General features: G+C 31.6%; 2 protein-coding genes across 2 annotated transcripts; one reads left to right on the top strand and one right to left on the bottom strand.

Annotated features, from left to right (window-relative positions):
• The first annotated feature begins 18,345 nt into the window (after positions 1–18,345).
• LOC7468029 (uncharacterized) lies at positions 18,346–21,475 on the top strand. Its single transcript, XM_002309067.4, has 2 exons — positions 18,346–19,192; positions 20,891–21,475. Exons 1-2 carry the CDS (start codon positions 18,750–18,752, stop codon positions 21,135–21,137), a joined length of 690 nt encoding a protein of 229 aa, XP_002309103.1. The 5' UTR covers positions 18,346–18,749; the 3' UTR covers positions 21,138–21,475.
• A 764-nt stretch (positions 21,476–22,239) lies between these two features.
• Positions 22,240–26,482, bottom strand: LOC7468028 (serine/threonine-protein kinase BSK6). The gene is made up of 10 exons (XM_002308159.4): positions 26,050–26,482; positions 25,731–25,951; positions 25,478–25,613; positions 25,083–25,216; positions 24,885–24,990; positions 24,612–24,697; positions 24,268–24,456; positions 23,968–24,132; positions 23,193–23,306; positions 22,240–22,656 (listed from the first exon to the last, which is right to left on the bottom strand). Exons 1-10 carry the CDS (start codon positions 26,129–26,131, stop codon positions 22,414–22,416), a joined length of 1,476 nt encoding a protein of 491 aa, XP_002308195.2. The 5' UTR covers positions 26,132–26,482; the 3' UTR covers positions 22,240–22,413.
• Positions 26,483–27,456: the final 974 nt, after the last annotated feature.

Here is a 27,456-nt window from a genome sequence, read left to right as displayed (position 1 = left end):
GAATTAAAGATACCAATTTCATCAATTTATGGTCTTGATCTTTATTGTTGTTTTTAATTTTGGATTCTCTTAATTAATTATTTATGGTCGGTGTTCCGTCGGTGTTTGGTTTTTTTTATTTCCGACCGAATTAGGGACGGAACAAGGAATTACCGATAAACAATATTTCGACAGACGGATTTCGTCGGTAAAAATGTTACCGATGAATTATGTGTCTTACACCGACGGAATGAATCTGTCGGTAAAACTGTTTAATGGTGTAGTGATTAAGGTTTACCTATTTCATCTGTTTTGATTTTAGGTTGATATTTTGATTTCAAGTTGAACCATGGATATGATAAGAAGAGAAAAGGAGAAATTTTTTTGATGACTCACAGTCTAGTGAACCAATTTCAGTGTGTAATGTTGAATTGATGGTTGAAGAGTCCTAACCTACTTCAGTTTGCGAAGAACCTGCATTGATTATTAAGCAACCTCATACTAGAATTGTATGTACTAAACAAAAATATTGACATTGTTCATTTAATTTGAGATCCAAGTAATTGACCTCAAATTTAGAAATACCCAGATAATTAACAAGATGAAATTTAAAGGGCTTACATTAATTTAGAGCCATATCAACATTTGATGTTTGAATTTCTGCTGACGGGTAACACATATTTCAATCTCATTAGTTCAAAATGAAAGCTTTTCCTAACATTGATATAAAGAGAAAATGTTGTCTTTCCCTATGCTATTTATTTGCAAGTAAACCAACTGGAAAGAACATATACATTTATTGTTAATGGATTTAATTGTTGGAAGAAAATTAATGATAAGGAATAATGTGTTTTTTTGACTCATATGGAAAAAGGTCCAAATTCAGTTTATAGATTTAATGTTGGATGTTTGGATAATTTGAAAAATAAGTTATGTCATATTGAGAAGGTGGTTGGGAGGAAAACTTCTCAAGAGATTATAAATAATTGATGACATATTAAATTCTTAATAGATATTGTTTGTTAGCTCACATTTCAAGCATGTGCATTTAGAGGACATGATGAACGAGTATAATAAAAAAAATCAGGGTAATTTTCTTCAAATGATGGAACTTTTAGCATCATAAAATGAACAAGTAGGTGCTTTTATTTTTTATAATGCTCCATAAAATATTAAATACACATCACAACAAATTCAAAATGAAATTTTGCATGTCTTCGCTAGAAATATTCAACTTTCAATTCATCATATGACTGGTGATGCAAAATTTTGTTTGATTATTGATGAAGCTCTAGATGAATTTAGAAGAGAGCAAATGACCCTTACGAGAACATTTTGTAAGCATAAGGACATTGAAGTTCCTAATATGGATGATTGTTTTTTTTAATATGGGACGATCTCACCATAGAAGGAATTAGTAACAATTGAACATCACTACCGAGTTGATGTATTTACAGCTATCATTGATCAATAATTGCAAGAGCTAAATAATAGATTTAGTGAGCAGAAAACTAGGTTTTTTTTTATGTTGAGCGCATCTTTGAATCCAAAAAAAAGCCACCACATTATTTAATACTTAAGATATAGGCAAGCTTGTTGATAAGTTTTATCCTGAAGATTTTTCTAACCAAGAAAAAATTTAGTTGAGATTCCAGTTATAAAATTATAAGCTTGGTAGACTTACTCATCCAGAGTTAAAAAATTTGTCATCCATTGATGATTTATAACAAAGATTGGTAGAAACTAGAGAAATAGTAATTTATTCACTAATTGACAAATTAATTTTACTTTTTTTGACCTTTTTTTTATGACAACCATTGAATAAACTTTTTCAACAATGAAGATTGTTAAAACAAGACTTTACAATAAGATGAAGGATGGTTTTCTTATAGATTATTTGATTTGGTATATAGAAAAAAACTTTACTGAAAGATTTTCAATAATATAATATTTGATGATTTATATTTTATGAAAAAAAAAACGAACACAATTAAAATAAATATGTAAGAAACTTTCTTTATTATTTTATTGTTATTGTAATTTATTTCAAAAAATTTACAAAATAAAAATAATACTTTATTTTAGCTAATTAATGTTTCTTATAAACTTTGTATGTTTATATTCAAGGTATGAAAACTAACAAAATTAAAGTGGTGGATCCATTATGAAGATAAAATTAATTTTATAATTTTGATTTAATTTAGTATTGCTCTTAACTTCTTAGCCCATACAAAGATCGTTCTATATTTGTAGTAAGTTTTTACATTGCTTATCTTGTTTGAAGTAAATCTTGCATTGTTCTATGTTTTTCTTTACGTAAAACTAAATTATGCAATCTTTTTTTATTTACAATTAATGTATGGTAGATCAGAGCAATTTATATTCTTAGTATGTCATCGATCTGTAATATTCAATTCTTTCATGTTAAGCTAACCCTTTTGAGTATTATTATATTTGTTTTACTAGACAATGAATTTTCTATTTATTTCTATTTCTATTTCTATTATTCTTTAAATTTTTTCTTTAATTTATGAGTGATATTAAGATATTTCATAAACTTCAAGGATAAAATTGAAATTTGCACACATTTTCCATTACTATTCTTTAAATAAATTAATAGAGGACTAAAATTAGAACAAAAATAAAAAAATTTAAATGAAATTAAGATAACACAGTCAAGAGACAAAATAAAAATTGCCCCAATAAAAAAGAACAAAGAAAGACAAATTTGTCATCCCATTAAATAAATGCAATAAAAACATGCAACAGGATTACCAACTCCTAATTAATTAATGGTGAGTTCATTATATTCTCATGGGTTAAAATGAGGACTCTTTTGGAAATCAATATATTAAAGGTATAAAATTAAAGAAGTTCGTGCTCCATTGGAAGAATTGCCTATATGGTATGTTTGTGCAGTTGATTTTTTAATTTAGTATTTGGTCAATAATTATTTTATTTAAGAATCAAAGTATATAATATTTTTTTTAAAATTATTTTATTCTTGAATTAAGTCAAGGTATATCTACTTTTAATAAAAAAATAAAATAAAAGTGTTTATCGTGAAGAATAATTTTTTCTTAAGAAAATTATATTTGTTTTACAAAGCTTGCTTCTCTCTCTCTCTCTCTCTCTCTCTCTCTCTATATATATATATATATATATATAAGTCTAATTACATGACTTCAATATCAAATTTGTAATCATTAAATTGGCAAAAGCTTTTTTTTAAAAGAATACTAAATAAAGAACTAAAAAAATTGTGAAAAAACTTCATACAAAAATAATTTTTCCTTAACTAATGAGTTTTGGACCTATGTTGATTCTATAAAACAAGTTCATTGTGAAACTTGGTCGGGTGGCCAAACCAAGCTTGAGCTAAGACTCGGTTGAACTACACAACCAAACTCGAGATAAGACTTGATTGGGATATCCACAGGGTTTCAAAATAACACTTCTATGAAAGAAGGAAAAATCATCATTAACATAGTTGACATAGTGGTTGTCAAAGAATTATCTCAACTCAAAAGTTAAAGCTGTTAGGTGAGTCCCCAATATATGATTTATATTATTCTTTAACACACCCCATCAAGTGAAAGTTTTTTGGACTTGAAACTTGTACAGACCCACATTACCTTGTGTTTAATTTTTTATCAAATAAATAGAGATGATGAGATTCGAACTCATGACCGCTTCTGATACCGTGTTAAGGAACCAATTCAACCCAAAAGCTTAAGGTATTAGGTAATATCTCAAGATATGATTTATATTATTTTTTAACAGTGAATTCATCTTAAAAACTTGATACAAAGCATAAGAAAGTGTTGGGAAGTTTTTATGTTTTATGTTTTATTTTTTGCTCACCAGCTTGCTCTACTTTGATTATACAAGGTTTCTCTCCATCTCTTCAAATCCTAGATAAATTAAAGAAATAAAGTCACAGTTATCCTAATTATCCATTATTATATATATATATTACTCTACCATGGATGCTTGTTTCTTATAACAGAATCAGATTTGGCTTTGACCTTTTGAAAACAAGCAATCGAAGGCCTGATGTATACGTAAGGTACTTCTTACCAGTGGTGGATACAACTGGAGAACGAACAAGTCTACGTGTTGTTCTAATGATTATCAATAATTAATTGAAGTGCCCCGTCTCATCAGGTCGTTATCTTTTTTCTTCAGAAGCTTCTAATCCATTTCATTGATTATCTTTTAATAAAATAAATAAATAATAGGAGGAGTAAGACGACACGTTTAGGAATACTTCTTGTTCTTGTGCAAGGTAGTCCGTTGACTATGGAATCTGGCCACTTCCCTTAAGCCTTGAAATGAGAATATACCCCTAACAAATATTTTTATGGAAAAATGGTAAATGACAGCTCACCTCATCCTTTGATTCATAAGTAAATCTTTTTATAGTTAATGTTTAATTATTATTTTGGGATGGAAAACATAAAAATAGTAAGAATAAAAGAGAAATGTCTTAATTTACTTATTTATTTACTTTGAAAGCATAAAAATCTATTCCAAAATTATCTTAGAAATAAGTTTATTTTATGTATCTCTTCAACAAAATATATTTCCTTTATATATATATTTGTTGCTTTTATTCTAAAATGTTACTCAAACTCATTGAGTGGATCATTAGACCTTAAATTACATGTACAATAGCTCCTTTTCTTGAGATATTGGTCTAGATTCTAGGTGGATTTACATCCTAAAATATTGTTATTAAGATTTTAATATAAGAAATTATCATTTAATTAAGCCATAAATAGTGTCTTCACTTTTTAGAACAAAGAGGATCGGCCCATGATCATTGCCAATAGAAATGTTGGTTCCTTGGTAAACAATTGGGCATGCAATAGCTATCAACATCAAACGATGATTAAAAATTAAAACTAAAAGTTAAAATTAAAAATTATACGATTTTGCTACTATTCACCTGCACCTAGCTACGACATGGACTGCACTGTTCATCCACTTTGCAGCAGCCGCTTTTACTTCCCTCTTTTGTGGTCTGATCAGTAATAGTAGCAAATTTCTTAAATTAAGATCCAAAATACTTTAGTGAAATTGGAATCGTTCACACTAACCAGAGAAATTTATCCCATTAAATATTACAAACATTCAAAGCTTGCAAATGGAGAGAAATAATAATAGATACTTCAAAAGTTAATAAAACAATCACATATTAATTAATGCTTACATAATAAAGATTCAGAAAAATAATTCACATAAATAATAAATATATATCGATGATCTCATTTCAGCGATGCAATAATATACAAAAAAATAATTATAATGATGCTCATAAAACTTAACTTTATTCACATAAACATTTACCATCTTAAACAAATTAGTACTGTTACCTAGCACTTGTTTGCTTTTGTCTCATGTTCAAGTCATATTTAATTCATAGATGATTATGGCAATCAATAAGTTCCTCGCAAAAAAGAAATGAATATGACTTGCTATTCCAGACTAAAGCAATATAAGCAACTAAAGCAACAATCAACAGATTATGCGTTTTTGAGTAACCAATTAAAGCAATACATACGCAACAGATTAAATATGCAACAGATTATTTGAAATCTAAAGCAATATTTATGGAATAAAAGAAGTATGCAACAAAAATTTATCTTGCTATCGTTTCTCTAATGAAGACGGTTTGTGTAGAAGTAAAGAGAGAATAAAGATGGAATTAAACGCTAAAGCCTGAAAGATGGAGATGGTTTTTGGAAAAGATGAAGATGGAATAGACTTAGAATAGACTTTCAAACCCACTAAATAAAGAATCAAAGATGAAGATGGAATTTACCTTGATATCGTTGCTCAAATGAAGACGGTTTATGGGAAAGGAAGATTGAGAATTAATTATCGAGAAAGATTGAGAATTTCTCTGGGAAGTGGAAAGGAAGGAGACGGCTTTGTGAGATGAGCATGAGATGTCAGGGAGGGAGGCCGATTAGGTTAACTTAACTATATTTTTTTTTAAATTGTTTAATGGGTCTGGTTTGGTTTGGCCCGGTTTCTGGGTCAAAATCAAAATCGAACCGGACTTGTTAACATTTATGGCTTTTTTAAATCGGTTTAATCGGTTTTTCATTCAGTTCAGTTTTTTCGATTAATTTTTCTTCGGTTTATCGATTTTCTTGGTTAATCAGTTATTTAAACACCCATATACTTGCTCATATTTCCTTAAAATCTGAGAAGATCAATTTATTGACAAGAGGAGATTCTGTGGTGCCCAAAAAATTGGGATTCAAGTACACTGTGCATTAAAGAAATGTCTTCTCAAGATTACCGTATAAACAATTCTAGCCAAATCTTCAAACAATAATCATCCCAAGACAACCAATTTTCCTTTAGTTTTGGTGCGATTCATGTCCTCGCTAACTACCCTTTTTTTTATATTTGCTTCTCTCTAATTCTGTATGACGTCTCTCTCTATTTTTTTGTTGTTGTTAGTTTTGATTTTATTAGATGGTGATTGAGGTCTTATTGTTGTTCTTTCTCTTTCAAATTGATTTTCAAGTTATTCATTTGAACATTTTCATCTGCTTTGGTAAGATGTGAATTATACAAACCATCCTATGAGCATATGAGCTCTGACTGATAAACAAATACCAATTCTTTTTTTGTTTCAAATAAATTTAATTTAAAATTTAGCTTCAAAAGAATGAATAGCAAGCCTCAATTTATTTCTCTTTTTCACCCAGGACTTAAAAAAAATTACCATGGGAGAATATATAAAGTTCTTGACTCTAATATTACATGGATTAGTTGAGATGATAAAGAGTAAATCTATTCATTTGAGGTGTGGCTCTTAATTTATTATTGAAGTGATACATTTATATCTGATTAACTACATTTATAAAGATATTTAAATTTTGAATGTAACATAAATATAATGGAATATTTTTAAATAAATGTATATTCTAATTTAAATTGACAAATTATTCGATTGGGCATCTCAACAAACAATAAGAATGGTGCCAAAAATTCAAAATTATGCTATGGTAATTGGCTTTTGTGACATTCAATTCTACAGACAAGAATCTTGAGAAAATATATTTTAGTCATATTCGTTTATAGGGCAATTATTTATGTTCCAACCAAGAAATTCGTCTATGACACCAATGAATTTGCATAATGAAAGGTAAAAATAGCCAAATATAAGTAATTAGTTTTCTTTAGCTAATTCTATAAATTTTATAATACATTTTATAATATCGTTTTCCCGTACGTGTGGCATTTGCTTGAAAGAGGAGGCAATTTATCAAACCAGTTGTCAATTGAAATTGGTTTGTACTGTGGGACTTTCGGAATGTTAGAGAGTTGCATTTTCCAAGAAAGAAAATAAGACCCTTTATGCCGCTTTATTTCCTCCTTATGATTATCTCCGTTTTTTCTCTCTATTTCTCTATTGGTCATATTAATTATATTTATCTTCTAGTATCAATATAAAATTTATAACTTTCAAAATTAATATAAAAGCATTGAAAGTAGAATTATGATGGTACAAAAAGTTATGAAAGTTAAATGGAATTTCAACCCCAAATTATCTTGCATCAATGGATTACGTTTATGTTCATATCATTAGATTTTTATTAATATAACAAATCCCTTTAAATTATGTGTAATGCCCATATTAACATGATTTGTTGTAATTATGTTCATTGTAATTTCATTTTAGGTACATATATTTAAAAAGAAATAAGTCAAAATCCAACAAAAATGTTATTGCTTCATCAAGTAATAGTGTAAGTGGTCATGACATGAATATGGATGATGATTATAAAGAGGCATTTAATATATAAGTTATCAACCAAGACCCAACCAATAAAAATAATAGAGAAGGCATCCTTTATTTGATAAAATCCATTACATGCAGAATTATAGCAGAAGATGTTATTTATTTGTGTTACTTTATTTTAAGTTTTGCAATTATATGAAAATGATTTTTTAAAATTGATTTTCAAGTTTACTAATATTGAAGTTGTTTGTTCCATCAACTTTACAATGAAGTGGTCAATTGAAGAATCATTGTTTTAATAGAGTCAATTTCATGATCATCCTGAATAAATGTATACCGTAGATGCTTAGTGGAGAAAGTTTAAGGTTAGATAAATGGTTTATAATTAAAGTCATTAGTTTTTTAAATTTTAAAAACTAATAAATGTATAAAATCAATTAAAGAAAAGTCAAGAGCAACAAGACGCTTGTTAGTAGAGTGTGGGAAAACCACGGTGCATATAGGTAAGTTTAAATCAACTAATGTTATATTATTATAAATTTGTTTTCTTTTATTTCATTATCTAATTTCTATTTAATATTTTTTGTACTAGCTTGCGTGTTTTTTTATATGATGCTCACAAACAAGCAATTAGAAAGGTCGATTTAAATGATGTAGAGAAGTGGAAAAGTTATAAACCAAGACATGTCATGGAGAATAATTGGGCATTGTATCAAAAAATTTTGGCTTTAGAAAAATTTACAAAAGCTCACGATCTGGTACACAAAATAAAAATAAATAAAACACATGGTTCAATGAGCAAACACATCGAGTGAGAGATTTCATTTTTTAATCATGCAAAGCACCTAGTAAGACTTTATTGTTATATATATTATTATTTTTCTTGAAGTTCTAATCACATGTTTATTTGTATGACTTTAAACAATCCATTTAATTTGCAATAAAAACAAATTATTTGGATGCTCATAAATAAACAAGCAACTTGGAGGCTATATGAGTAAACTTATATAAAGAAGGGTGATATGGGGACAAAAAAAGAAAAGATTTGTCGATACAAGAGCAAATTGTAAGGTTTTTTTTATAGTTATCATCGGTGTAAGATTGTTTATTTGTATCAATAATCTAAAATTTCCTTACCTAATTTAACTCTTCTTTTTAGGAGACATATAACGCTAGTATGATTGTAAAATTAGGCAAAGACACATCCACCCATCCTCCTCGTGACCCTCAAGTATGGTTGGAGGTTTTTACCAATGATAAACTCAATAGAAATTAGGTTTATGATATGCTACGGAATATTTCATCAGTATTTTATAATTTTATGGTAATCACTAAAGAATTAAGATTAGTTATCAAATAAGTTGTCAATATATAACATTTTATCTCTCTAGCTTTAAAGATAGCATGATTGTAAACATATCATATAATTATTGATCATAAACATTTAGATACAAGAAAAAATAGAGATCCAAACTCTATAATTTAGTTTGTTGAGACATTTTAAACATATTAATGCTTAGATTGAAAAAAAAAACAAACAAACAAGCTCTAAGTAGCTCTAAGAAAAAGTTGTTTGGAAAAGTTCACGCAAAATTTTTCTTCAACTTTAAGCATATACAATTAAAAGAGTAGCCATTATTTTTGCCAAGGAGCAAAAGATAGGGGTAACTCCAGCTCAATCTTCATTTTCTTTTTTCATTGTCAGTGACGAAACATGAGCTTGAGCACGTGCAACTATAAAGATAAAATCATTAAAACAATACTCTATTTTATTCCAACACATTAATTAATAAGCAAAAGTTATCATTGAAGTCATAGTAATTGAAAAACAAATGTTGCAATATGACTAGCCAAAGTAAGGAAAGGATCGAAGTCATGTCGAAGAGAGAAAAAAGGAGCAAAACATTACTCCTTCTTCTTCCTCCATGTTTTTTATATCGATCAGAACCAAGGTACCAATAATGGTTAATATAGCATGGAATATTATCTTCTTCTTTTTTTAATTTCTAATGTACTTCAATCATATGAAATTCAGTCGTATTCTATTGCTTTAGGCCCCGTTTGTTTGCTGGAAAGTAGTTTCTTTTTTAAAAGTAAATTCCGGAGAAAGTGAATTTCGGGAAAATATTTTTCGATATTTGGTAGTGTAATGGAAAATAAGTTGGAAAATATTTTCCAGTGTTTGGTTATGTCATGGAAAATGAACTAGAAAATAACTTATTAATGTTTTATTTTTCTCAAGTTTATTAAAATAATGAGAAACAAATCTTACAAATTAAAAAGTTGAATGAGAATAAAATTGAAAAAAAATATAATTTCATAAATTATCTCAAATAAAATAAATAGTAATCAAAATAATAGAGATCAAATCTAAAAAATTAAAAAAAATGAAAGATGAAGAAATTAAAATAATAATAATTAACATTTCATAAATTATTTCAAATAAAATAAGTAACAATCAAAAGAATGAGGACCAAATTTGATAGATAAAAAATTTCAATAAAAAAATGATAAGGAAAAAACAAATAGCAATTATAAAAATAAGGACCAAAATTAATATAAAAATTAAATTTTAAGAGATGAAATTGAAAAATAAATATTCAAAACAAATTATATATAGCAATCAAAAGTTTGAGGATCACATTTGATATAATCAGCAAATAATGACATTTCTAAATTTTTCACAACTTCCGGAAAGTGTTTTCCGCCCAAATTTTCCAGGAAAACACTTTCCTGAAAACCAAGCCAAATTTTTTTTGACTGGAAAGTGTTTTCCGTTGACCAACTTTTCTAATGGCAAACAAACACATGAAAGTTTGGAAAGTGGTTTCCCGGAAACTACTTTCCGGAAAACAAACACAGCCAAAAGGGAAAACATTTTCCTGGAAACCAAACCAAATTTTTCTTTGACTGGAAAGTGTTTTCTGTTGACCAACTTTTCTAAAGGCAAACAAACACAGGAAAGTTTGGAAAATGATTTCCTGAAAACTACTTTCCGAGAAACAAACATGGCTTTAAAATCATTTTACTTTCCTAGTTTGAAGTTGGATTTTTATGTACATGGAGCATAGAGCGTAGAGTACTAAATTTTAGATAAAATATGTGATGAATTGTTAGTTGTAAAGTCATATTGTCTCCTACTAATAACACACAAAACTCACCAACTATAAGGGTATTTAGAAGTGTTGCAATAATTGTTTTTTATTTTAAAACACATTAAATTAATGTTTTTTTATTTTTTAAAAAATATTTTTGATATCAACACATCAAAATTATCTAAAACCATCAAGAATATATTAATTTAAAATTAAAAAAAAATTAAATTTTTTTAAAAACATTTGTAACTGCAGTATGAAACACTGCCTATAAACATAGAATTCTCTCTCCACAGAGAATGGATGGTCCCAAGCAAGGTCGCCAAAGCACGCCTTTCCTCGTCGCCCCATTTCATAACCTTCCTAATGGATGGCTGAGGAGGGGCAGGACTTTATCCTTTAGGAAGGGTCTTAATAGGGACCGGTGTTATAGAAAATGAAGGATTTTGAGTCCCTTCTTGCTTGTACGAGGAGAGAGCGAAAGTCCCGTTGCCGAACCTAGACACATCCTTGCACTTCCAAAAAGATATCCTAGAAGTAACTTTTCTAGAGTCCATACCAGAAGGCGTACTTCTGTTCGTGGTTTTAACAAAGACTTACACCCTACTTTCTCTTCCTAAATCCTGGCGGTCTCTCCCTAAATCCTGGTGGTTTGAACAAAGACCTCCGCTAGAGCTATCCTTTAAAAAGGTTTGCTGGATCTGGGATCCCCTACACTTACATAAAGGCAAACAATGTATAAGAAATGGGCATCAGCTTATGAAACACAGGTAGAGTAAGTTTCCTACATGTCCACGTACACGTACTACTCCAACTCATGTCTTCAAGTTAAGAGGTTGATAAACATCCAGGTAGTGGTCCAGAGATTGATATTATACTCTATGGTGTATTATTTTCGCTGCTCACATAACAACTTCTCTCTACTTGTTGATCGGGCCTGTTTGGTATAACTAACAAAGTTCAATCATCTAGTTCTTTAATAATATTCACTATCATTAAAAAAAGATATGTTTCTACTAGTATATGCTTGTTAATATACTATTAAGGTATAACTTATATCTAATATTATTTAGATACTTATAATAAAAAAAAATATCATTTCATATTCAACATATAATTTTTTAAAAGAATAAAATAAGTAAATATTTTTTATATATCAGCTTATCTCCATAATATCACATCTAAGTTTTTAAAAATCAATTCTTTGTACTTGTACTATATGATACATATTGTTTGTATTTTATGCTCCATAATGAGTTAATAGTTTATCCTGATAAAAATATTCTACAACTTAAAGGACCAATGAAGTTCACGAATTCGATAATGACAGAAAAAATAAGAATTTCTTTGAAAAGTCGGATGAGTATCTTAAATTATAATATTTCGCATCATCTATATCATGGAGCACTTGTGTTTGGCATCCAATGCTTCTAGAAAGTCTATATTAAAGACTTAACAAAACCATTAAACCAAGAATGCAAAACGAAAAAAATTAAAATTTGAAGGATTGAATGAAAATTATATATATTATAAGGACTAAAATAAAAATACGTAGACTGTATCTTTTTAGTTTTTTTAACAACAAACACCCTCGAAAGCAATACAATAACTTCCAAAATACTAAAAAAAATATAATCCTCCAAAACCAATCAGAAATTTCTAAAATACCATTAAATGAATAATGAAATGAAAAGTAAAAATTAGTCATCTTGGAGATTTTTTTTTTTTTACTTTAATTCTTAATAGTGATTTGTTTCTAGAAGATGTACCACATTTAGCTGTGGGGGCATTGTCTAAGATAAATATTGTGATTGTTAAAAAAGAATATTATAAAATAGATTAATTACTTAGTTTTTTATCCTTTAAATATGAGATTTAACAAAACACAAGTTTCCTTAAATTTAAAGAGCCAATTCCCTATATATATCCAATAATATGAAATCAAGGAGTAAAATTATATGCGCTTAATTGCATTTATGTCATAGATGATCACATGATAAAAACATTTATAGCTAATTGAAACTCTTGTGATATACTTTCATTACTATATTCATTTATAATGGAAAAATAAGAAAAAAATAACCAACACATATATGAATATAAATAACTTGTTTAATAAATCCAATGAATAATTGAAAAAAAAAACTATAATGTTTGATACTTTTATAAGAATCAATTGGTATCAATTAATTTTAAAATAAGAAATTTTAAATCCATTAGATTTTAATACAAAGCAATACCATGTGAATTGTTGAAATACCTCAACATTATGTAATCAATTTTTTTATTTTGGAAACCTTCGATGAACACATCATATACTATATATATATATATATATATATATATATATATATATATATATATATATATATATATACAGCACACCTCACATTTAAAAAAAACACAAATACAAAAAAAAAATTCTTATTATAAAAACTCTCAATTTACATGAAAAATCAATTTTTTTATTATTAGATTCATCTCATCAAATCGAAAGAAACTTAAATATGTTTAGTTATGCTTTTTTGTTACTAAACATTGTATTAAGATTTTTAAAATAAAAGTTTAACTTAAATAAAATCCAAAACAAAAATAAAATAAAAACTTAAAGGGGAAAAACCAAAAACAAATGGTGAGGGGGTGGGGGTGGGCCTAGCTGGTGGGTTGCCGAAGCCCACACACTCCAAGGCTAGAGGTGCCCCTAAACAATTTAAAAAATATATAAGAGCTAATAAATGATGAATCGGTTGAAAAAGCAGATGAGACATCATTTTTTTCATTTTCTCCGTTGATATTCTGGTGATGATAGAAAAGACTCATATCGCTAGAATTCATGAAGGCTGCATTGCAACTGAGTGTAACCGTTGAAAAATCACAATCTATTTTAGTTTTTTTAATGTTAATTACTTTCTCATTTATGGAATCAATTTATTTTTTGGGTGCTGGCAACATTACAGACTACATAAGAAGCAAAACATGGACTAGAAGATTGGGACAATCTACAAATCTACACACGCAAATGACTAAATAATTAATTAAAGTCTTCACACGTTTAGCGTCTTAATTAGGAGATCGGCAAGAGCACAACGTGCAGGTTCGTTACTTGGTCATTATCATCTATCCATATATATATATATATATATATGAAGTTTAAAATTTGGTATTTAAGCGTCAAAATTTGACTTGTTTATGCTAAACTATTAAGCAAATGGTACACTATATATCCTAATATATATTTGTTCATCGAGACAAACCAGAAAAGGAGAAAAGCAATTAATAAATAGTAACGATGTAGCTGTGACACAATTACTTTAATGTTAGCATGTATATATGCATGTATGTGTTGAATAAGCTGTGAGGAGATTTCTTGAGGAGGAAAGAATAAGATTACCAAAAAATGTCTGGTTCAGCTGGTAACAAGTACGCGAGAGGGTTGATGCATGTATATTTAGTCTCTCCGTTTTTTTATTTCTTAATTATTTAGTTTTTCTATTTTTTAAAGTTATTTCTATTATTATCATTACTTTTAAACTCATCCATGTGATTTACGATTGTTAATGATATGCATGATCCCTTTGTCACGGCCATTAGTAAAAGTGCTAATTAATTTTCCGTACTTCAAAATACATATCTTGGTATAGAAAAGAAAATAATTTCATAATTATAGCCCTGGGTTGTAAACTAATGGAAGAATACCGCTATATATTGCTTACGAGAAAATGTCAACAGTATTGAGGTATATATAATTCGATGAATTATCTTTTAAATCTGATGAATTAGAAAGAAAAATAAATCAAGGGGAGACCACAGGATTTCTCCATTTCAAGTACAGGGGGAACTAAAGGTTATTAAAAGAAGGTATTTTTTATGCGCGCTCACGTAGAATGAGGCTCGAGGCCGTTTAAAAATAGGCTTGCGATTTTTTTATCTAACCAGTCTGAGCGCGTTGCCTTCTTGAGCACTGGAAGGGTACAAATTTGAAGTTTGAACATCTCTAGCTCTTGGTCTGCACTTTTTGGAGGTTTGACATTTAATATTCTACATAATAAATCTCCAAATTATTCCATATTATGAACTTTTGGGTGCTCTTGCTATCCTTTTCTTAGACCATATCAACTATACAAGTTAACCTTTAGAAATAAACGAGATATCTTTCTTGGTTATTCCAATAACAAAAAAGGATATCATTGTCTAGAATTGTAAAATCAAAAGGTATATATTTCACGTCATGTTATTTGTTTTATGAAAACATATTTCCAGGAAGGAATAATGATCCATTCTCCAACGCTCAAAGTAGTTCGTTCTTCCATTTGCTGGTAATTTCACCAAGGGACAAACCGCACTATGGTTTACGTACTTTCTTGAGGTCCAAATTAAAGGTGTTCAATCTCCAAGGGGGTGTTAGTGATCCTGTTAGGATTCTAGTTACTCAACCTTCACCACAAGTTATTTCTTCTCCTACAAATACTTAATATTAGCTCAGTTGTATAAATCATTTCCGATAGCATTTTGATAACTTTCAAGTGATGTATTAATCTTCTTATCTAGTTACCTTGTATCTATATATTATAGTCAATATAAGTACACGATGAAGTTGGCGAAACCTTCTTCTCTTTTATTCTTTCACAAGCTTGACGTGCTTTTTGTCAGGTAACCTAATCCAGAGTAGGCATAAGTGACCATTGAAAAAGAACAGACAAAAGATTAGGTAATCCATTTAACAAGCATTAATTCATTTGGGTGTTGTTTTAAAAAAATAGCAGTAATTTATGTGGGTACACATCAGTTCGATCCCCATGGTGGGTGTTAAGGGTGATAATTTGTTGCTTTGAAATTTTATTGGATTAGTCCAAATCCTTGGTGATGAATATCTGTTGAACAAGTAGCATACTCTATTTGCCACGATGCTTGGACAGAGCAGGCACAGAAGAGGACAACAGCTTGCGATTTTGCTCCCACTTGCCAAAAATGTTCCTGCGGCAAGCAAATTAGGAGAGGGAATAGATTGGAGTGGGAGGATTCAAGTAGTGACCGGACCCACCTACCAAGGTGTCCGATCATTATTTGCCGCCCGTTACAAAATCCTCGTCGATGAGACGACCCTAAGCTCTATCTTTATCTATATATCTTATTGTCTCCGTTTTTCTTTTCTTTTCTTTTTCTATAACTCTTTCGAACCCTTCGGCTTTGGAATTTTGCTCCTTTAGGTTTCCGTCGTCCCCCCATTTATATTTCATTTTCCAGACGACTCCTCCTCCTCCTCCTACTGGCCTTTTCATTTGTTCACGTAAAGCCACCATTTCAATACATAATTAATATTATTTATATTAAAAAATAATATAAATTATATATTAAAATTTCATTTAAAAAATCAAGTTATTAGATTAAGATAATTCTTTGACATGGTATTATAATTTAAATAACCAATCAATCACAAGTTTAAATCTTATCATCTTCATTAATTTAATAAAAATTAAATAAAATATAATTTGAGTCTGCAAATTATTAAATCAAGATAATTTTTATATATATAATTAGTGGCACCGCACCCGTCCAAGTGCTCGCCGTCAACTGCTTGCTTCGTGTCCCAGGCGAAACAAATCACATGTTATGCCTCACGTCTCTCTTGAAGCACGCCACCATATCCACCGTTAAATGAAAGGGACAATTTCAGTGCAGATTATGGATCCAATGACATGACACGATATAATAAGCGAGCCCGATTCAAGACTGCTTTGCCTGACTCACTGCTTTTCTTATTCATAAAGAAACAAAAAGAATTGCACGGCAAAAATACAACTGAGTAGCGTATTGGTTAAACAAAGACCTACAAGGACTCCTTTTTCATTTTCTTTAATGAATGGTGACATGAAAAGGACTCCCATTTCACTCTTAAGCGTACATAATGATTAGCGTATTGATCAAACTGAAACCTTATATAATTAGTGTTTTCCATTTTTTACTTCTTGTTTAATTACAAGGACTAACTTAATCAACCCTTTAATAACCGCTTAATTCTCCTTCTTCTTCTTCTTCTTTTAAAAAATAAAAATAAAAATAAAAAGCAAAAGACATGTCCCAAATACCCCCACAAGACCCACTCATCTAATATACCATTTTTATTTTTTTTAGAAAAGTGATTTTGGATTCATGTTCTTGTGAAATTGCCATTACTCTTTAGAAATAAGGTGATGGTGGTCTTAAATTTAAGGCTATGTTGCGGAAAAATGAATTGATTTTTGAGAAATAAATTCATAAAGTTGTTTTTTATATTTAATTATGTTATAAAAAATTAAGTTAGAAAATCCATCTAAAAGAATTAATATGACCTAACATACATTAGCTATCATTAAATATAGCATAAATCTTGAAGGGTTTTTTTTTTCTTATTTATGAAATAAATATGGCTTTGAAACTCACCTTTAAAGGGGATAATTTGTATACTTTTGAGAATAATTTGTGTATTTTTTATTATGAGAATAAATTGTGTACTTGATTAAGAACATGATGATTACTTAAAACAGCCAAAAATTTAGAGAACAACAAGCATTTTCTAATATTAGAATCTTGCTTCAATAATAATAATAATAATAATAATAAAATGTGAAGGTGCTCATGTTATAAGAAAACGATATATGACAGTTTGATCTTGCACATCACAGTAACTTGATTCCATCAGACCGTACCGAATATATATTGGACCTAGATTCCGTTAGCCAAATCTCCCGGCATGAATTTTAAATAAACCTGAATCGGTTCCCCAACTATAAATATATTTTCAATATAATCCCCTAACTAGTAAATTTACCAATCGGACCCATCACAGATATTTCCTTAATTGGACCCTACCACTAATCGATGTCAGCTTATGCAGTTGAAATACATGCACTTAGAAAATGCAGTATCACACCCCTCTGTACCCACTTTCATGATTATTTAGATTTTTTATTCGATATGAATATGAAAGATTATAAGTATATACTTTTTGATAGAGATAGAGTATAAAACCTTAACCATTACCTCCACTAATTAAAGATTTGAAGGGCTAGTCTTTTTTAATCTTTTAGGTAGATTCTACGGTGTAAAAGGCTGTTAAATTTTGTGTTTCAAAAATATTTTAAAAAAATAATTTTTTTTATTTTAAATTAACTTTTTTTATTTTTAGATTAATAAAAACTTTTAAAAATAAACATTATCACAATTAAAAAAAAACAGGTAAATCCATTATAATGTGGTAAATAAAAGATGCTTGAAATGATCGGTTTTCACGCTAAAAATGGCGGTGGAGGATGTAAAAGGGTTTGGTAGTGGCTAATGATAACGTTTAACGATATATATAAGCTGGTAACGGCAGGACCCCGTCAATAGATGGGAGATACAATCGATAAGATCAGTAGTTGGGGGACTAGAATGAGAATCTATTAATGGTTGGAGGGCTAATTTAAAGTTTTCCCTTTTATTCGATTCGTGTAGCGCCACTTGATTATCATAAAACGAAAATAATAAATCTCCTCGCAAATTCTCTGCACACCCACTTCACGTCTCTGGACTCTGTAGTAGCTTTGCAGTTTGTCTGAGGTCCAAACCACAAGTTTTATACGAACAAAAGCACACCAGTGTTTTGTCTCTGTGAGCTTAAAAGGACAACCTTCTGTCCTATTATTACATCCTCTGATAATGATAATCAACATAAATAAGTCTCCTACCTCTGTAATTACTGGCTTTTTTTCTTTTCTTGCAAATTATTGATTTTGGTGACGTTAATGAGTTGCAGCTGTTGTTGTCACCTAATACAAGAATACCCACTTCATCGAATCCTTTGAGTTTATGTCGAACTCCTTAAAAACCATCCAAAAAGTTGCCAAACTTATACTCCATCCTTTGACTGTTTCTGTGTCTCAATCTTTAAAATGTCAGTTCATGAAATGTCCCACCTGGATTTAGAGCAAGGGACACACCACTGCTCCGTTGCTGGAAGTGATATCAGTTCTTTTTCTGATGCAGAAAATGGGTCTTGCTACTCTCAGTTCTATTCAACCACTGCTGGGTCTTATGATGATTACAGTTTCGCTTGTGTCTCTGAACCTGAGGGCATAGACGGTGTGGTTTTGGATTCTAGGAGGGTGTCTTCAGTGTCTGATTGTTCAGTGGAGGTGGAGATTGAGAATAGGGTACCTGAAATAAAGGTGCATTTGAGTAAAGTGGAGAGAGATTGTAGGATTTGCCATCTGGGTTTGGAGAGTAATAGTCATGAATCAGGCGTTCCTATTGAATTGGGTTGCTCTTGTAAGAATGATTTAGCTGCTGCTCATAAACAGTGTGCAGAAGCTTGGTTCAGGATTAGGGGAAACAAGTAAGTACAAGGTTGAATTCTGGTTTTTGTTTTCTTTGGTTAATTTTCTTTTGCCGTTTTGTTTTGTTTTTTTTTTTGTTTTTTTTTTTTTGAATATTTATTCGCGGTGTTGGTACGATGGCTAAAATTTTGGATTATGTTTAATTTTCTTTGTTTGTGAGAAATGGTAAATATCGGCTTTGTGCTTCTTAGTAGTATTATCAAAGTTGCCTGATGAGTTTTGTAAAGTGTAAATGATGCACTAAAGCGGGATTTCATGAAGGGATAATAGTAACTATTTTTCACCAAAGTGGACAAAGGGTTCAGTGCTTGAGGCTTTTGGATATTAGATTGCTGTCTGCTTAGTTTATGGGATACGAAGCATAGTGTGGAAGTTAAGAATTATGATGAATAAAAGGGAAAGTGGAAGGAGATTCTGTTTATTTACAAGTTGAAAGAGTACAGCTTTAAGACACCAGTCCCAATGAAATGTCTAGCTACACCGACAATTTCTTGCCAATCTTTGCTTTTTTGAAATTTAGGAATCTAAATAATGCTCCTTTCTGAATCTCCTCCTCTTGTTGATACCTAGATTAAAGATAATTACTTGTAGGTGCGCAACTTAATATTTGTATTTGTATAATCGCTAATGCAGATTCCTTACTTTCCTCTTCGTCTGATGTGGTTAGCAACAAATGATAATTGACGTCCCAAGACAATATTTAAGCATCATAGGATTCTGAATGACGGTAGAAATCTCCTGATATCTGTGAATCTTAAAACTCATGGTTGCATTTCACAATCAGTGTTTATCTGTCACTCGTGTCTATATCAGGCAAATTGGTTGATACCATACCCCGAAAACATGGTGAAATGGATTATCTTGGTATCCGCTTTAACACATTCATTTCTAAACATATTAGACGTAGACAGTTGATTGGTGTGCTCGTGGATTTAACATTGCTTTAATTTCTGGCTAGAACTTAGAACAACCTGGGAAAACTGAACATTCGAAACTGTTAATTCAAGCACCAACATGTGCTTGTTGATGCATGCATTTAGTGGTTGCAAGGATCTTCTGTTGATCTTACTTCTCCTTGCTGGAATACTGTTAAATGATGTAAAAAAAACCTGTGTGCAGGAACAAGTGATGGGATCTGGCTATTGTGGAGGTTCAATGTAAATTATCCATTATTTGATAGTAATACAGTGGTATCTCTAGTCCTTAATCTATCACCAAATTCTTTGTTTGTCAATCGCAATAGGTATTCTTTATGCTTTGAATTTGAGGTTTTAACTGTTCATATGTTCCTGGGTAAAATTTCCAAAATCACTGTTCTATCGACATATGATTTTCAAATATCTCTCTTTCATTTCTGGTGTCTCTTTTACCTGGTATTCTAGTTTGCAGTTAGCCAGCTAGCCTCCTTTTATCTGGACCAGGCATCTATTTTTTGCCAGCTGTTCTAAGCCTTCTGCTGTTGTACTCGCTGAACAGATGAACTACATGAGCTATATTCCTTTTAGGGGTTGCATTAGTCCATATTACATGATCAATTAGCAGTATTTATTTGCATGTAACTTTCATTTCAAATTCCTAATCCGTGGCAACTATCATGGTATGTCTAATTAGTTCCTTTTGTCATTAAAATTAGTCTCGTATATGTTCTGGTATTTATCTCTCACCTATATTTATTTGGTTCACTTGGTATGTACCAGGACCTGTGAGATTTGTCATTCGACTGCACGCAATGTTGTTTTAGCAAGTGACATAGAATCAATCGAGCATTTGAATGAGACAAACAATGGCATGGATACCGCTACGACAGCAGTCTCAGCATCAATTCCCACTGCAGAAACTCGAAGCTTTTGGCAAGGCCACCGCTTCCTGAATTTCTTGCTTGCTTGTGTGGTATTTGCTTTTGTACTGTCGTGGCTCTTTCACTTCAATGTGCCATCCTCGTAAACTTCTGTAGAAGAGGGTTGAGAGAATAGGAAAAGGAAATAACTTTAGAGGAAAGGCGAAGTAATCTAGAAGAGCTTGCAGAGATTGTTGTGTGATGAGTGAGGAAGACTTCAGTGCTTCATGTGGTTTTATAGGCAATCATAATATTTTCCTTTAATACGCGTAGGAGTTATGTTGATCTATAGACGTACAATGATATTTACCAGAGCTTTGAAAGCCTTGAAAATTATTCGTAGGTGTCCTGATGCTGGGTTGATTCATAGCTCTGCCTTGAAAAATATTTATAGGTGTTTGGAGGTTGCATTGATTCATCTAAATGCTGTTATTTTTATGGTCAAGTTTTTCTTTATAATGCCTCGTACTATGGAGATATAGTTATGTCCATGACAGACATCCCCAAACCCCATTTTGATTTTGTTAGAAAATTTTGATCAGATTTCCCGCATACAGCATTTTGAAGATCCAGCAACCACGAAAATGTCCGTTGTCTCTCTTATTTTAATTCAAGTCTTGGCCACAGTTAGAGAGTATTTGGCATTCTTATTTGGTTGTTTTTCAAATAATTTTTCGTGCTGAAATGCATGTCAATAATGTTTTTTATTTTTTAAAAATTATTTTTCACATCAGCACATCAAAACGATCTAAAACATACATAAAACATCTTAAATTTTAGTAAAACAAAAAAAAATGAATTTTTTAGGAACGCGAAACCGCGTTCCCAAACGACAAACGATTTCAAATAGGCCTTGCTTGACGACAAACGTTGTCTCTCTTATTTTAATTCAAGTCTTGGCCACAGTTATAGAGTATTTGGCATTGTTATTTGGTTGTTTTTCAAATAACTTTTCGTGCTGAAATGCATGCCAATAATGTTTTTTATTTTTTAAAAATTATTTTTCACATCAGCATATCAAAACGATCTAAAACATACACAAAACATCTTAAATTTTAGTAAAACAAAAAAAAAATTGAATTTTTTTGGAACACGAAACCGCGTTCCCAAATGACAAACGGTTTCAAATAGGCCTGGCTTGACGAAAATCACAGTGATGTGTCCCCGATGAATCTTGCATTTCACTAATCAACTACTAAACTCAAAAGATTAAAGAACTGAACTGCAGAAGCATAATTTATCCACTCAAACAAAAATAATTGAAGAATACTGTAATTTTGACACAAGGTCAAAATATGTATGTAGAAAATGAGAAGCAAGAATACATACATGAGCCTACACAAAATTACCAAAATAGTGAATAAAAAAAAGACCTATACACTTTCAGTTTTTGTTTCTTTTGGCTTCCAAGTTTGTGCCATCTTTGAGTGTTTCTTGTGCATCAGTCTCCATTCCAAGGCTGAAAAGGCAAGCTGCTTGAAGGTACGAGGCAGTGGACCACTCAGGAGACACCACTTGGGCTTGCATAGCATCCCCTAGAGCTTCTTGTGGCATGTCACTCATTAAGTAAGATAAGCAACGCCTAGCATACACAGTTGGTGACACCATGGTTCCGCCATCGATGAACTGCAAAAGACAGGAGGAAAACTTATTCTCCTTTCACAAGCCAACATAAAGTTCTATTGCCATCAGGATGCAGAGGATAAACTCGAACCCATATTTTATAACAAGAAGATTCAGTGCTAACAATAAATCTGTGGAAGAGGCTCGATTTAGTGGTGCTATCCTGCTAGCAGCAAGCTGTACAAGGTATTAAGAGCTTTGGCAAGAACAATTTATTTCCCTAACTTGATGTAGGCACTATTAAAATTTTATCAAGGGATAAGATTTATCTCTTGTTCTCTGTTCATAAAATATAGTTCTTCATGTCTGCTAAGCAATCCAATAGAAAATTTTCTTCTCTAACTATGACAAAATGATACTAACTTATCAATGAAGAATTATAACGGTGATATATAATGTCAGTTTCTATGGGTAGTCTTATCTAATTTATAGCTACAGAATATGAACTAATTTTTCGTGTTGGGTTGCTTGTAACTAAATAAGAAAATAAACCATCCTAAACCACAGATTCCAGATTCGACATAACAAGGGAAACTCACTTGAGTGTAGCAATCAATGGCAGTCGCAAAATCCTTTGCTCGAAAAGCAGTATCTCCATGCTTCTTAGAATTCAGGGTCTCTTGCATTTGATTAGTCCACATTTGGAAAGAAAGCTGCAAGGAAAGAGGAAGACAATTAAGAGCTAAGCAAACATTTAAAAACAGGTTACATATTGGGGCCAGAGCAACATAATAAGACTTCCTCCCCAAAGGACCCTGGTATCTAGTTCCTAGGATGAAATTTTTAGATTCAGACACAAAATCCAGGGGAAAAAAAAGGTTAAGAGCTGTAGACATGGTTTTTAATTGACAGGTAGACAAACTAACGTTTTTTTTATTTTTTGAGTATGGACAAACTAACAGTTAGACCATGAGATAATAGTTACAACCGTAGACAGTGTTTTTAATTGATTGTACAATAAATCAATAGGACTTTGTTCTGGCCTTACAGGGCATAGTTATGACTATTACAAGGCAAAGTGGCATGACTCAAAACAAAAACAATTCATTTATCTATTTGTTTTATTTTTATTGCAACGAAATGTGGAAACCACTCATATTTCCTTTTCCTTCAGCTCGCTCACTCTTGATATGCATGTGTTATTGCAACGAAATGTGGAAACCACTCATATTTCCTTTTCCTTCAGCTCGCTCACTCTTGATATGCATGTGACACAGACTACTAATCTTGCTATTTTATTGATTCCGGCGTCAATATGGTTACATTTTTTAGCAACAAAAATGAACCATCAATTACAAACAAGAGTTGGCAAACCTCATTTGCAATCCCCTCATCATCCTTGTATCCAATCTTTTCCAGTATTTCATGTATAGCAGTGAGATCCGTTCTCAAGCATGCCTCACCAAAAGGAGTCAATGACAAAGGCTGAGTTGATGATGCAGTTTCTTGTCGGATGCCCATTAAAACATATGACGGGACCTGCTAAAACAATATTTGATAAGAAAAAGGCGTATTTACAAACTTTTCAACCCAGCAGAAGCAGGCCTAATTTTAAGAAAACTATGCCTGCCTTTCTCCACGAAGCCATACAGCAAAGCCAACTATTTTATATACCTCTGTTTCTTTTTGAAGTGACAAAAGTGCAGTGACAAGGGATTTAGCATTTGGCCTTTCACGAGCTTCATACTGCAAACAACGGGAAGCTAATCTAACCAACTCTGTTCCATCATCTTTTGAAAAATGGCCTTCTAGAGCAGAATCCATCAACATCAGGAAATTTTTGCCACGAATCAGGTCAAGTGCCTATAAAGAAGACAGGCAGTGGAGGAAATCCTCAAGTTTTTTATGCTTAAATGACCATCAATCACAATGCGAATAACAATAGTTCATCCGTACTACAAGGGACCAAGAAACCAATAAGATGGGTTATTACAGCATAAGAAAAGCAAACAACTTACATGACTTGGAGGAATATGTTTGCCACTCAGAAGATCCAACAACAAGGTTCCAAAGCTGTAAACTACACTTTCAGGCGTCACTCTACCTGCCAGGATAACGGAACAATTTTTATCATCAACCATTTCTAATAATTTAATCATTTTCAACCTTTTCCCTAGCCCTTGGTACCCAAAACTAATCAGATTGAGAGGTAACTGATCCATTTATGTACGCAAAGGTCATATCAGTTTATAGTGATCATGAGTTCAGACGCAGACACAAACAGTCTTTACCAGTTCTCAAGTACTCTGGCGGGGTGAAAGCCAAATTTGTACTGTAACTTTTGCCATCACGACTATTCTTCATGAGGCCAAAGCAAGATAGCCTAGGATTACCATCCTGTCAACAGCTGGACCAAAATTAGGACCGACACAATACAGTGGATGAACCAAGCACAGAGAAGATTCTACATCGCAGACAACCACACTTACCTTATCAAATAAGATCCTGTAGGCATTGAGATCATGATACAACGCCCTTCCTTTGCTGCAACAGTATTCCAGAGCTTGTGCCAAGTACAGGGCTACCCTCAACCTCATTGCCCATTTCATGGGCTGGCTCTCCCCTGTAATGACCAAAATATCAAGAATTCAAACAAAGCATACGAGGACGAAACCAGTTCAAAGTTCATTAACTCTAACCCTAAATACCATTATATTCCCTAATCAAATCTGATCAACTAATTTTCAATGTTGGGAATTTTTGGCTACCATAAGAAAAGGGCAAAAAGGGTCTCCTAGCAATAAACAAACAACAAAAGATGAAAGGAAAGAATTTCAACAGCCAAAACAAACACATTAAAATTCAAAAGAAAAGAAGTGCTTACAGTGAAAAAGATGCTTAGCAAGGGTTTCATGAGGCATAAACTCAGCAACTAGCAGCCTCTCCTCTCCTTCACAGCAACATCCTATCAAATTCGCCAATCTCTCACTCCTCAAACTCCCCACTGTTCTCGCTTCCTCCTAAATTACATTTTGTACCGAATCCATTTTTAACTTAAGAGTATATTTAATGATTTCTCACAATTTTAACAAAACATAAAGAAATCATTTAAAAAAAAACTGTTAAAATGAACGTACGAGGAATTGGCGAGAATCAGGCCAGGCGAGTCGGTTAAATCGTTTAACGGCGATCCAACGGTCATTGTCTAGTTTCCCTTTGTAAACAACGTTCGGAGCTTTTTCACCATGTTCCGATACTATGTTGTCCGAAGAGAACCCAGACGTGGCTGCTTTCAGTTGTTCGAAACTGAACTCGGTGAAACTCGGGAATGCATTTCTGTCACTTTTGCCCCCATTTTCTGCACCGAATGACAATATTACCCCAACTATTACCCCTCATTTACAAAAAAATAAAATAAAAAACAGAGACGTAGAAGAGACAGGGGGCTTGAATTACCGAGATCGGAGGATTCGAGGACTGAAGCCTTAAGGTGAGACTGGAACCAGCAGAGAGAGAATTTGGAGCAGCGGGCTCCCATTGATTAGAGAGAGGGAAAAAAAAGAAATGAAAATGATCAGACGGTGACGAGAGAAAGTGAATCAAACGGTTTGCATCAGTTCTGGTGCTGATCCTTGTCTACAAGTTACCGGAAGTGGTCGAATGCTACTTCACAAAAGGGGGAGAAAGCGGGTTGTTGAGGATCCCAAGTTTTTATTGAAGCCAGCAAGCTTTAGGCTTTAGCTACTTGTGTTGTGTGTATTTGGGCAATAAATTGCAAAGGGCCTTTCAGGTTTCAGCTTCTGCCTTTTTTAGCAACCTCTGTCTCACCATTTCTCGCTCTCTCTCGTTTTCAAATTTTCTGTTTTTTTGTGGTAAGAACTTCGGATGGTGTTTGAAGGGTTTTTTTGGGTTTTTGCGTTTTAATTTTTTTATTTATGGTAGGGTAGAAAGTATAATAATAATTGTTTTTTAAAGTGTTTTTGAGTTGAAAATTTATTAAAATAATATTTTTATTAATTTTTTAAAAATATTTTTGACTTTGATATATTAAAAAAATATAAAATAATAATTTTTTAAAAAAAATTAAAACACAAAAAGAATCAAGCTAGCCGTTATTTATTTCTATAAGATCGGGCAAAGCTTAAAAACTAGCATTTTTCAGAGTAAAGTGTATTTTTGCCTTTATAGATTCAGCAATGTTCTACTTCTACTCCCATAGTCTTCATTTCTCAATTTTGTCCTTCTAATTTTTGTAAAGTTATTTTTTCTTGTTTTTCTCTCTTTTTCCTCTCAAATACCCATATATGTTATGCTGTAGTATCTCAACTTAAAGATTTAAAGAAAATGAGGGAGCCTAAAAACCAAATCCAAGTTAAGGGTAACTGGGAGCTTTTTGGAAACTAGAAGGGTAACATTAGAAGATTTTAAACTATAGAGATAGAAGTAGACATTGATAAAACCAACGGAGTTGAGGTGGCAGGCTGATCCGATTGAAATTACGGGTCGACGTCTTTGAAATCTAATTGTGCACATGGAATAATAATTTTTTTTTATAGTTTAACGTGGTGTACGAGTCAGTTTGCGCGTATCTCGACTAATCTCACGGGTCCTGAAGTTAACGATCATGTAAGCCTCCAGTGGCCATTATATGAGCAATCACAGGGCTCGAACCTGAGATCACAGAGGGAACAAATCTCTTAATCCCAAGCTCTTATCACTGTACCACCACCTAGATGATGATTACATGAAATAATAATTTAGCTTGATGAGACCTGGTATTTGACAGGGAATTTATGTGTTAATTAATTTGAGATTAGCTGTTGTGTTTGGTCCCTGTGGTTGTCTTATTGAGGAACCTTAATT

The sequence above is a fragment of the Populus trichocarpa genome, chromosome 6, assembly GCF_000002775.5.
Source record: "Populus trichocarpa isolate Nisqually-1 chromosome 6, P.trichocarpa_v4.1, whole genome shotgun sequence".
Classification (NCBI taxonomy): domain Eukaryota; kingdom Viridiplantae; phylum Streptophyta; class Magnoliopsida; order Malpighiales; family Salicaceae; genus Populus; species Populus trichocarpa.
Note: the sequence above shows the minus strand (reverse complement) of the source record. Positions and strands in the feature narration are given on the sequence as shown.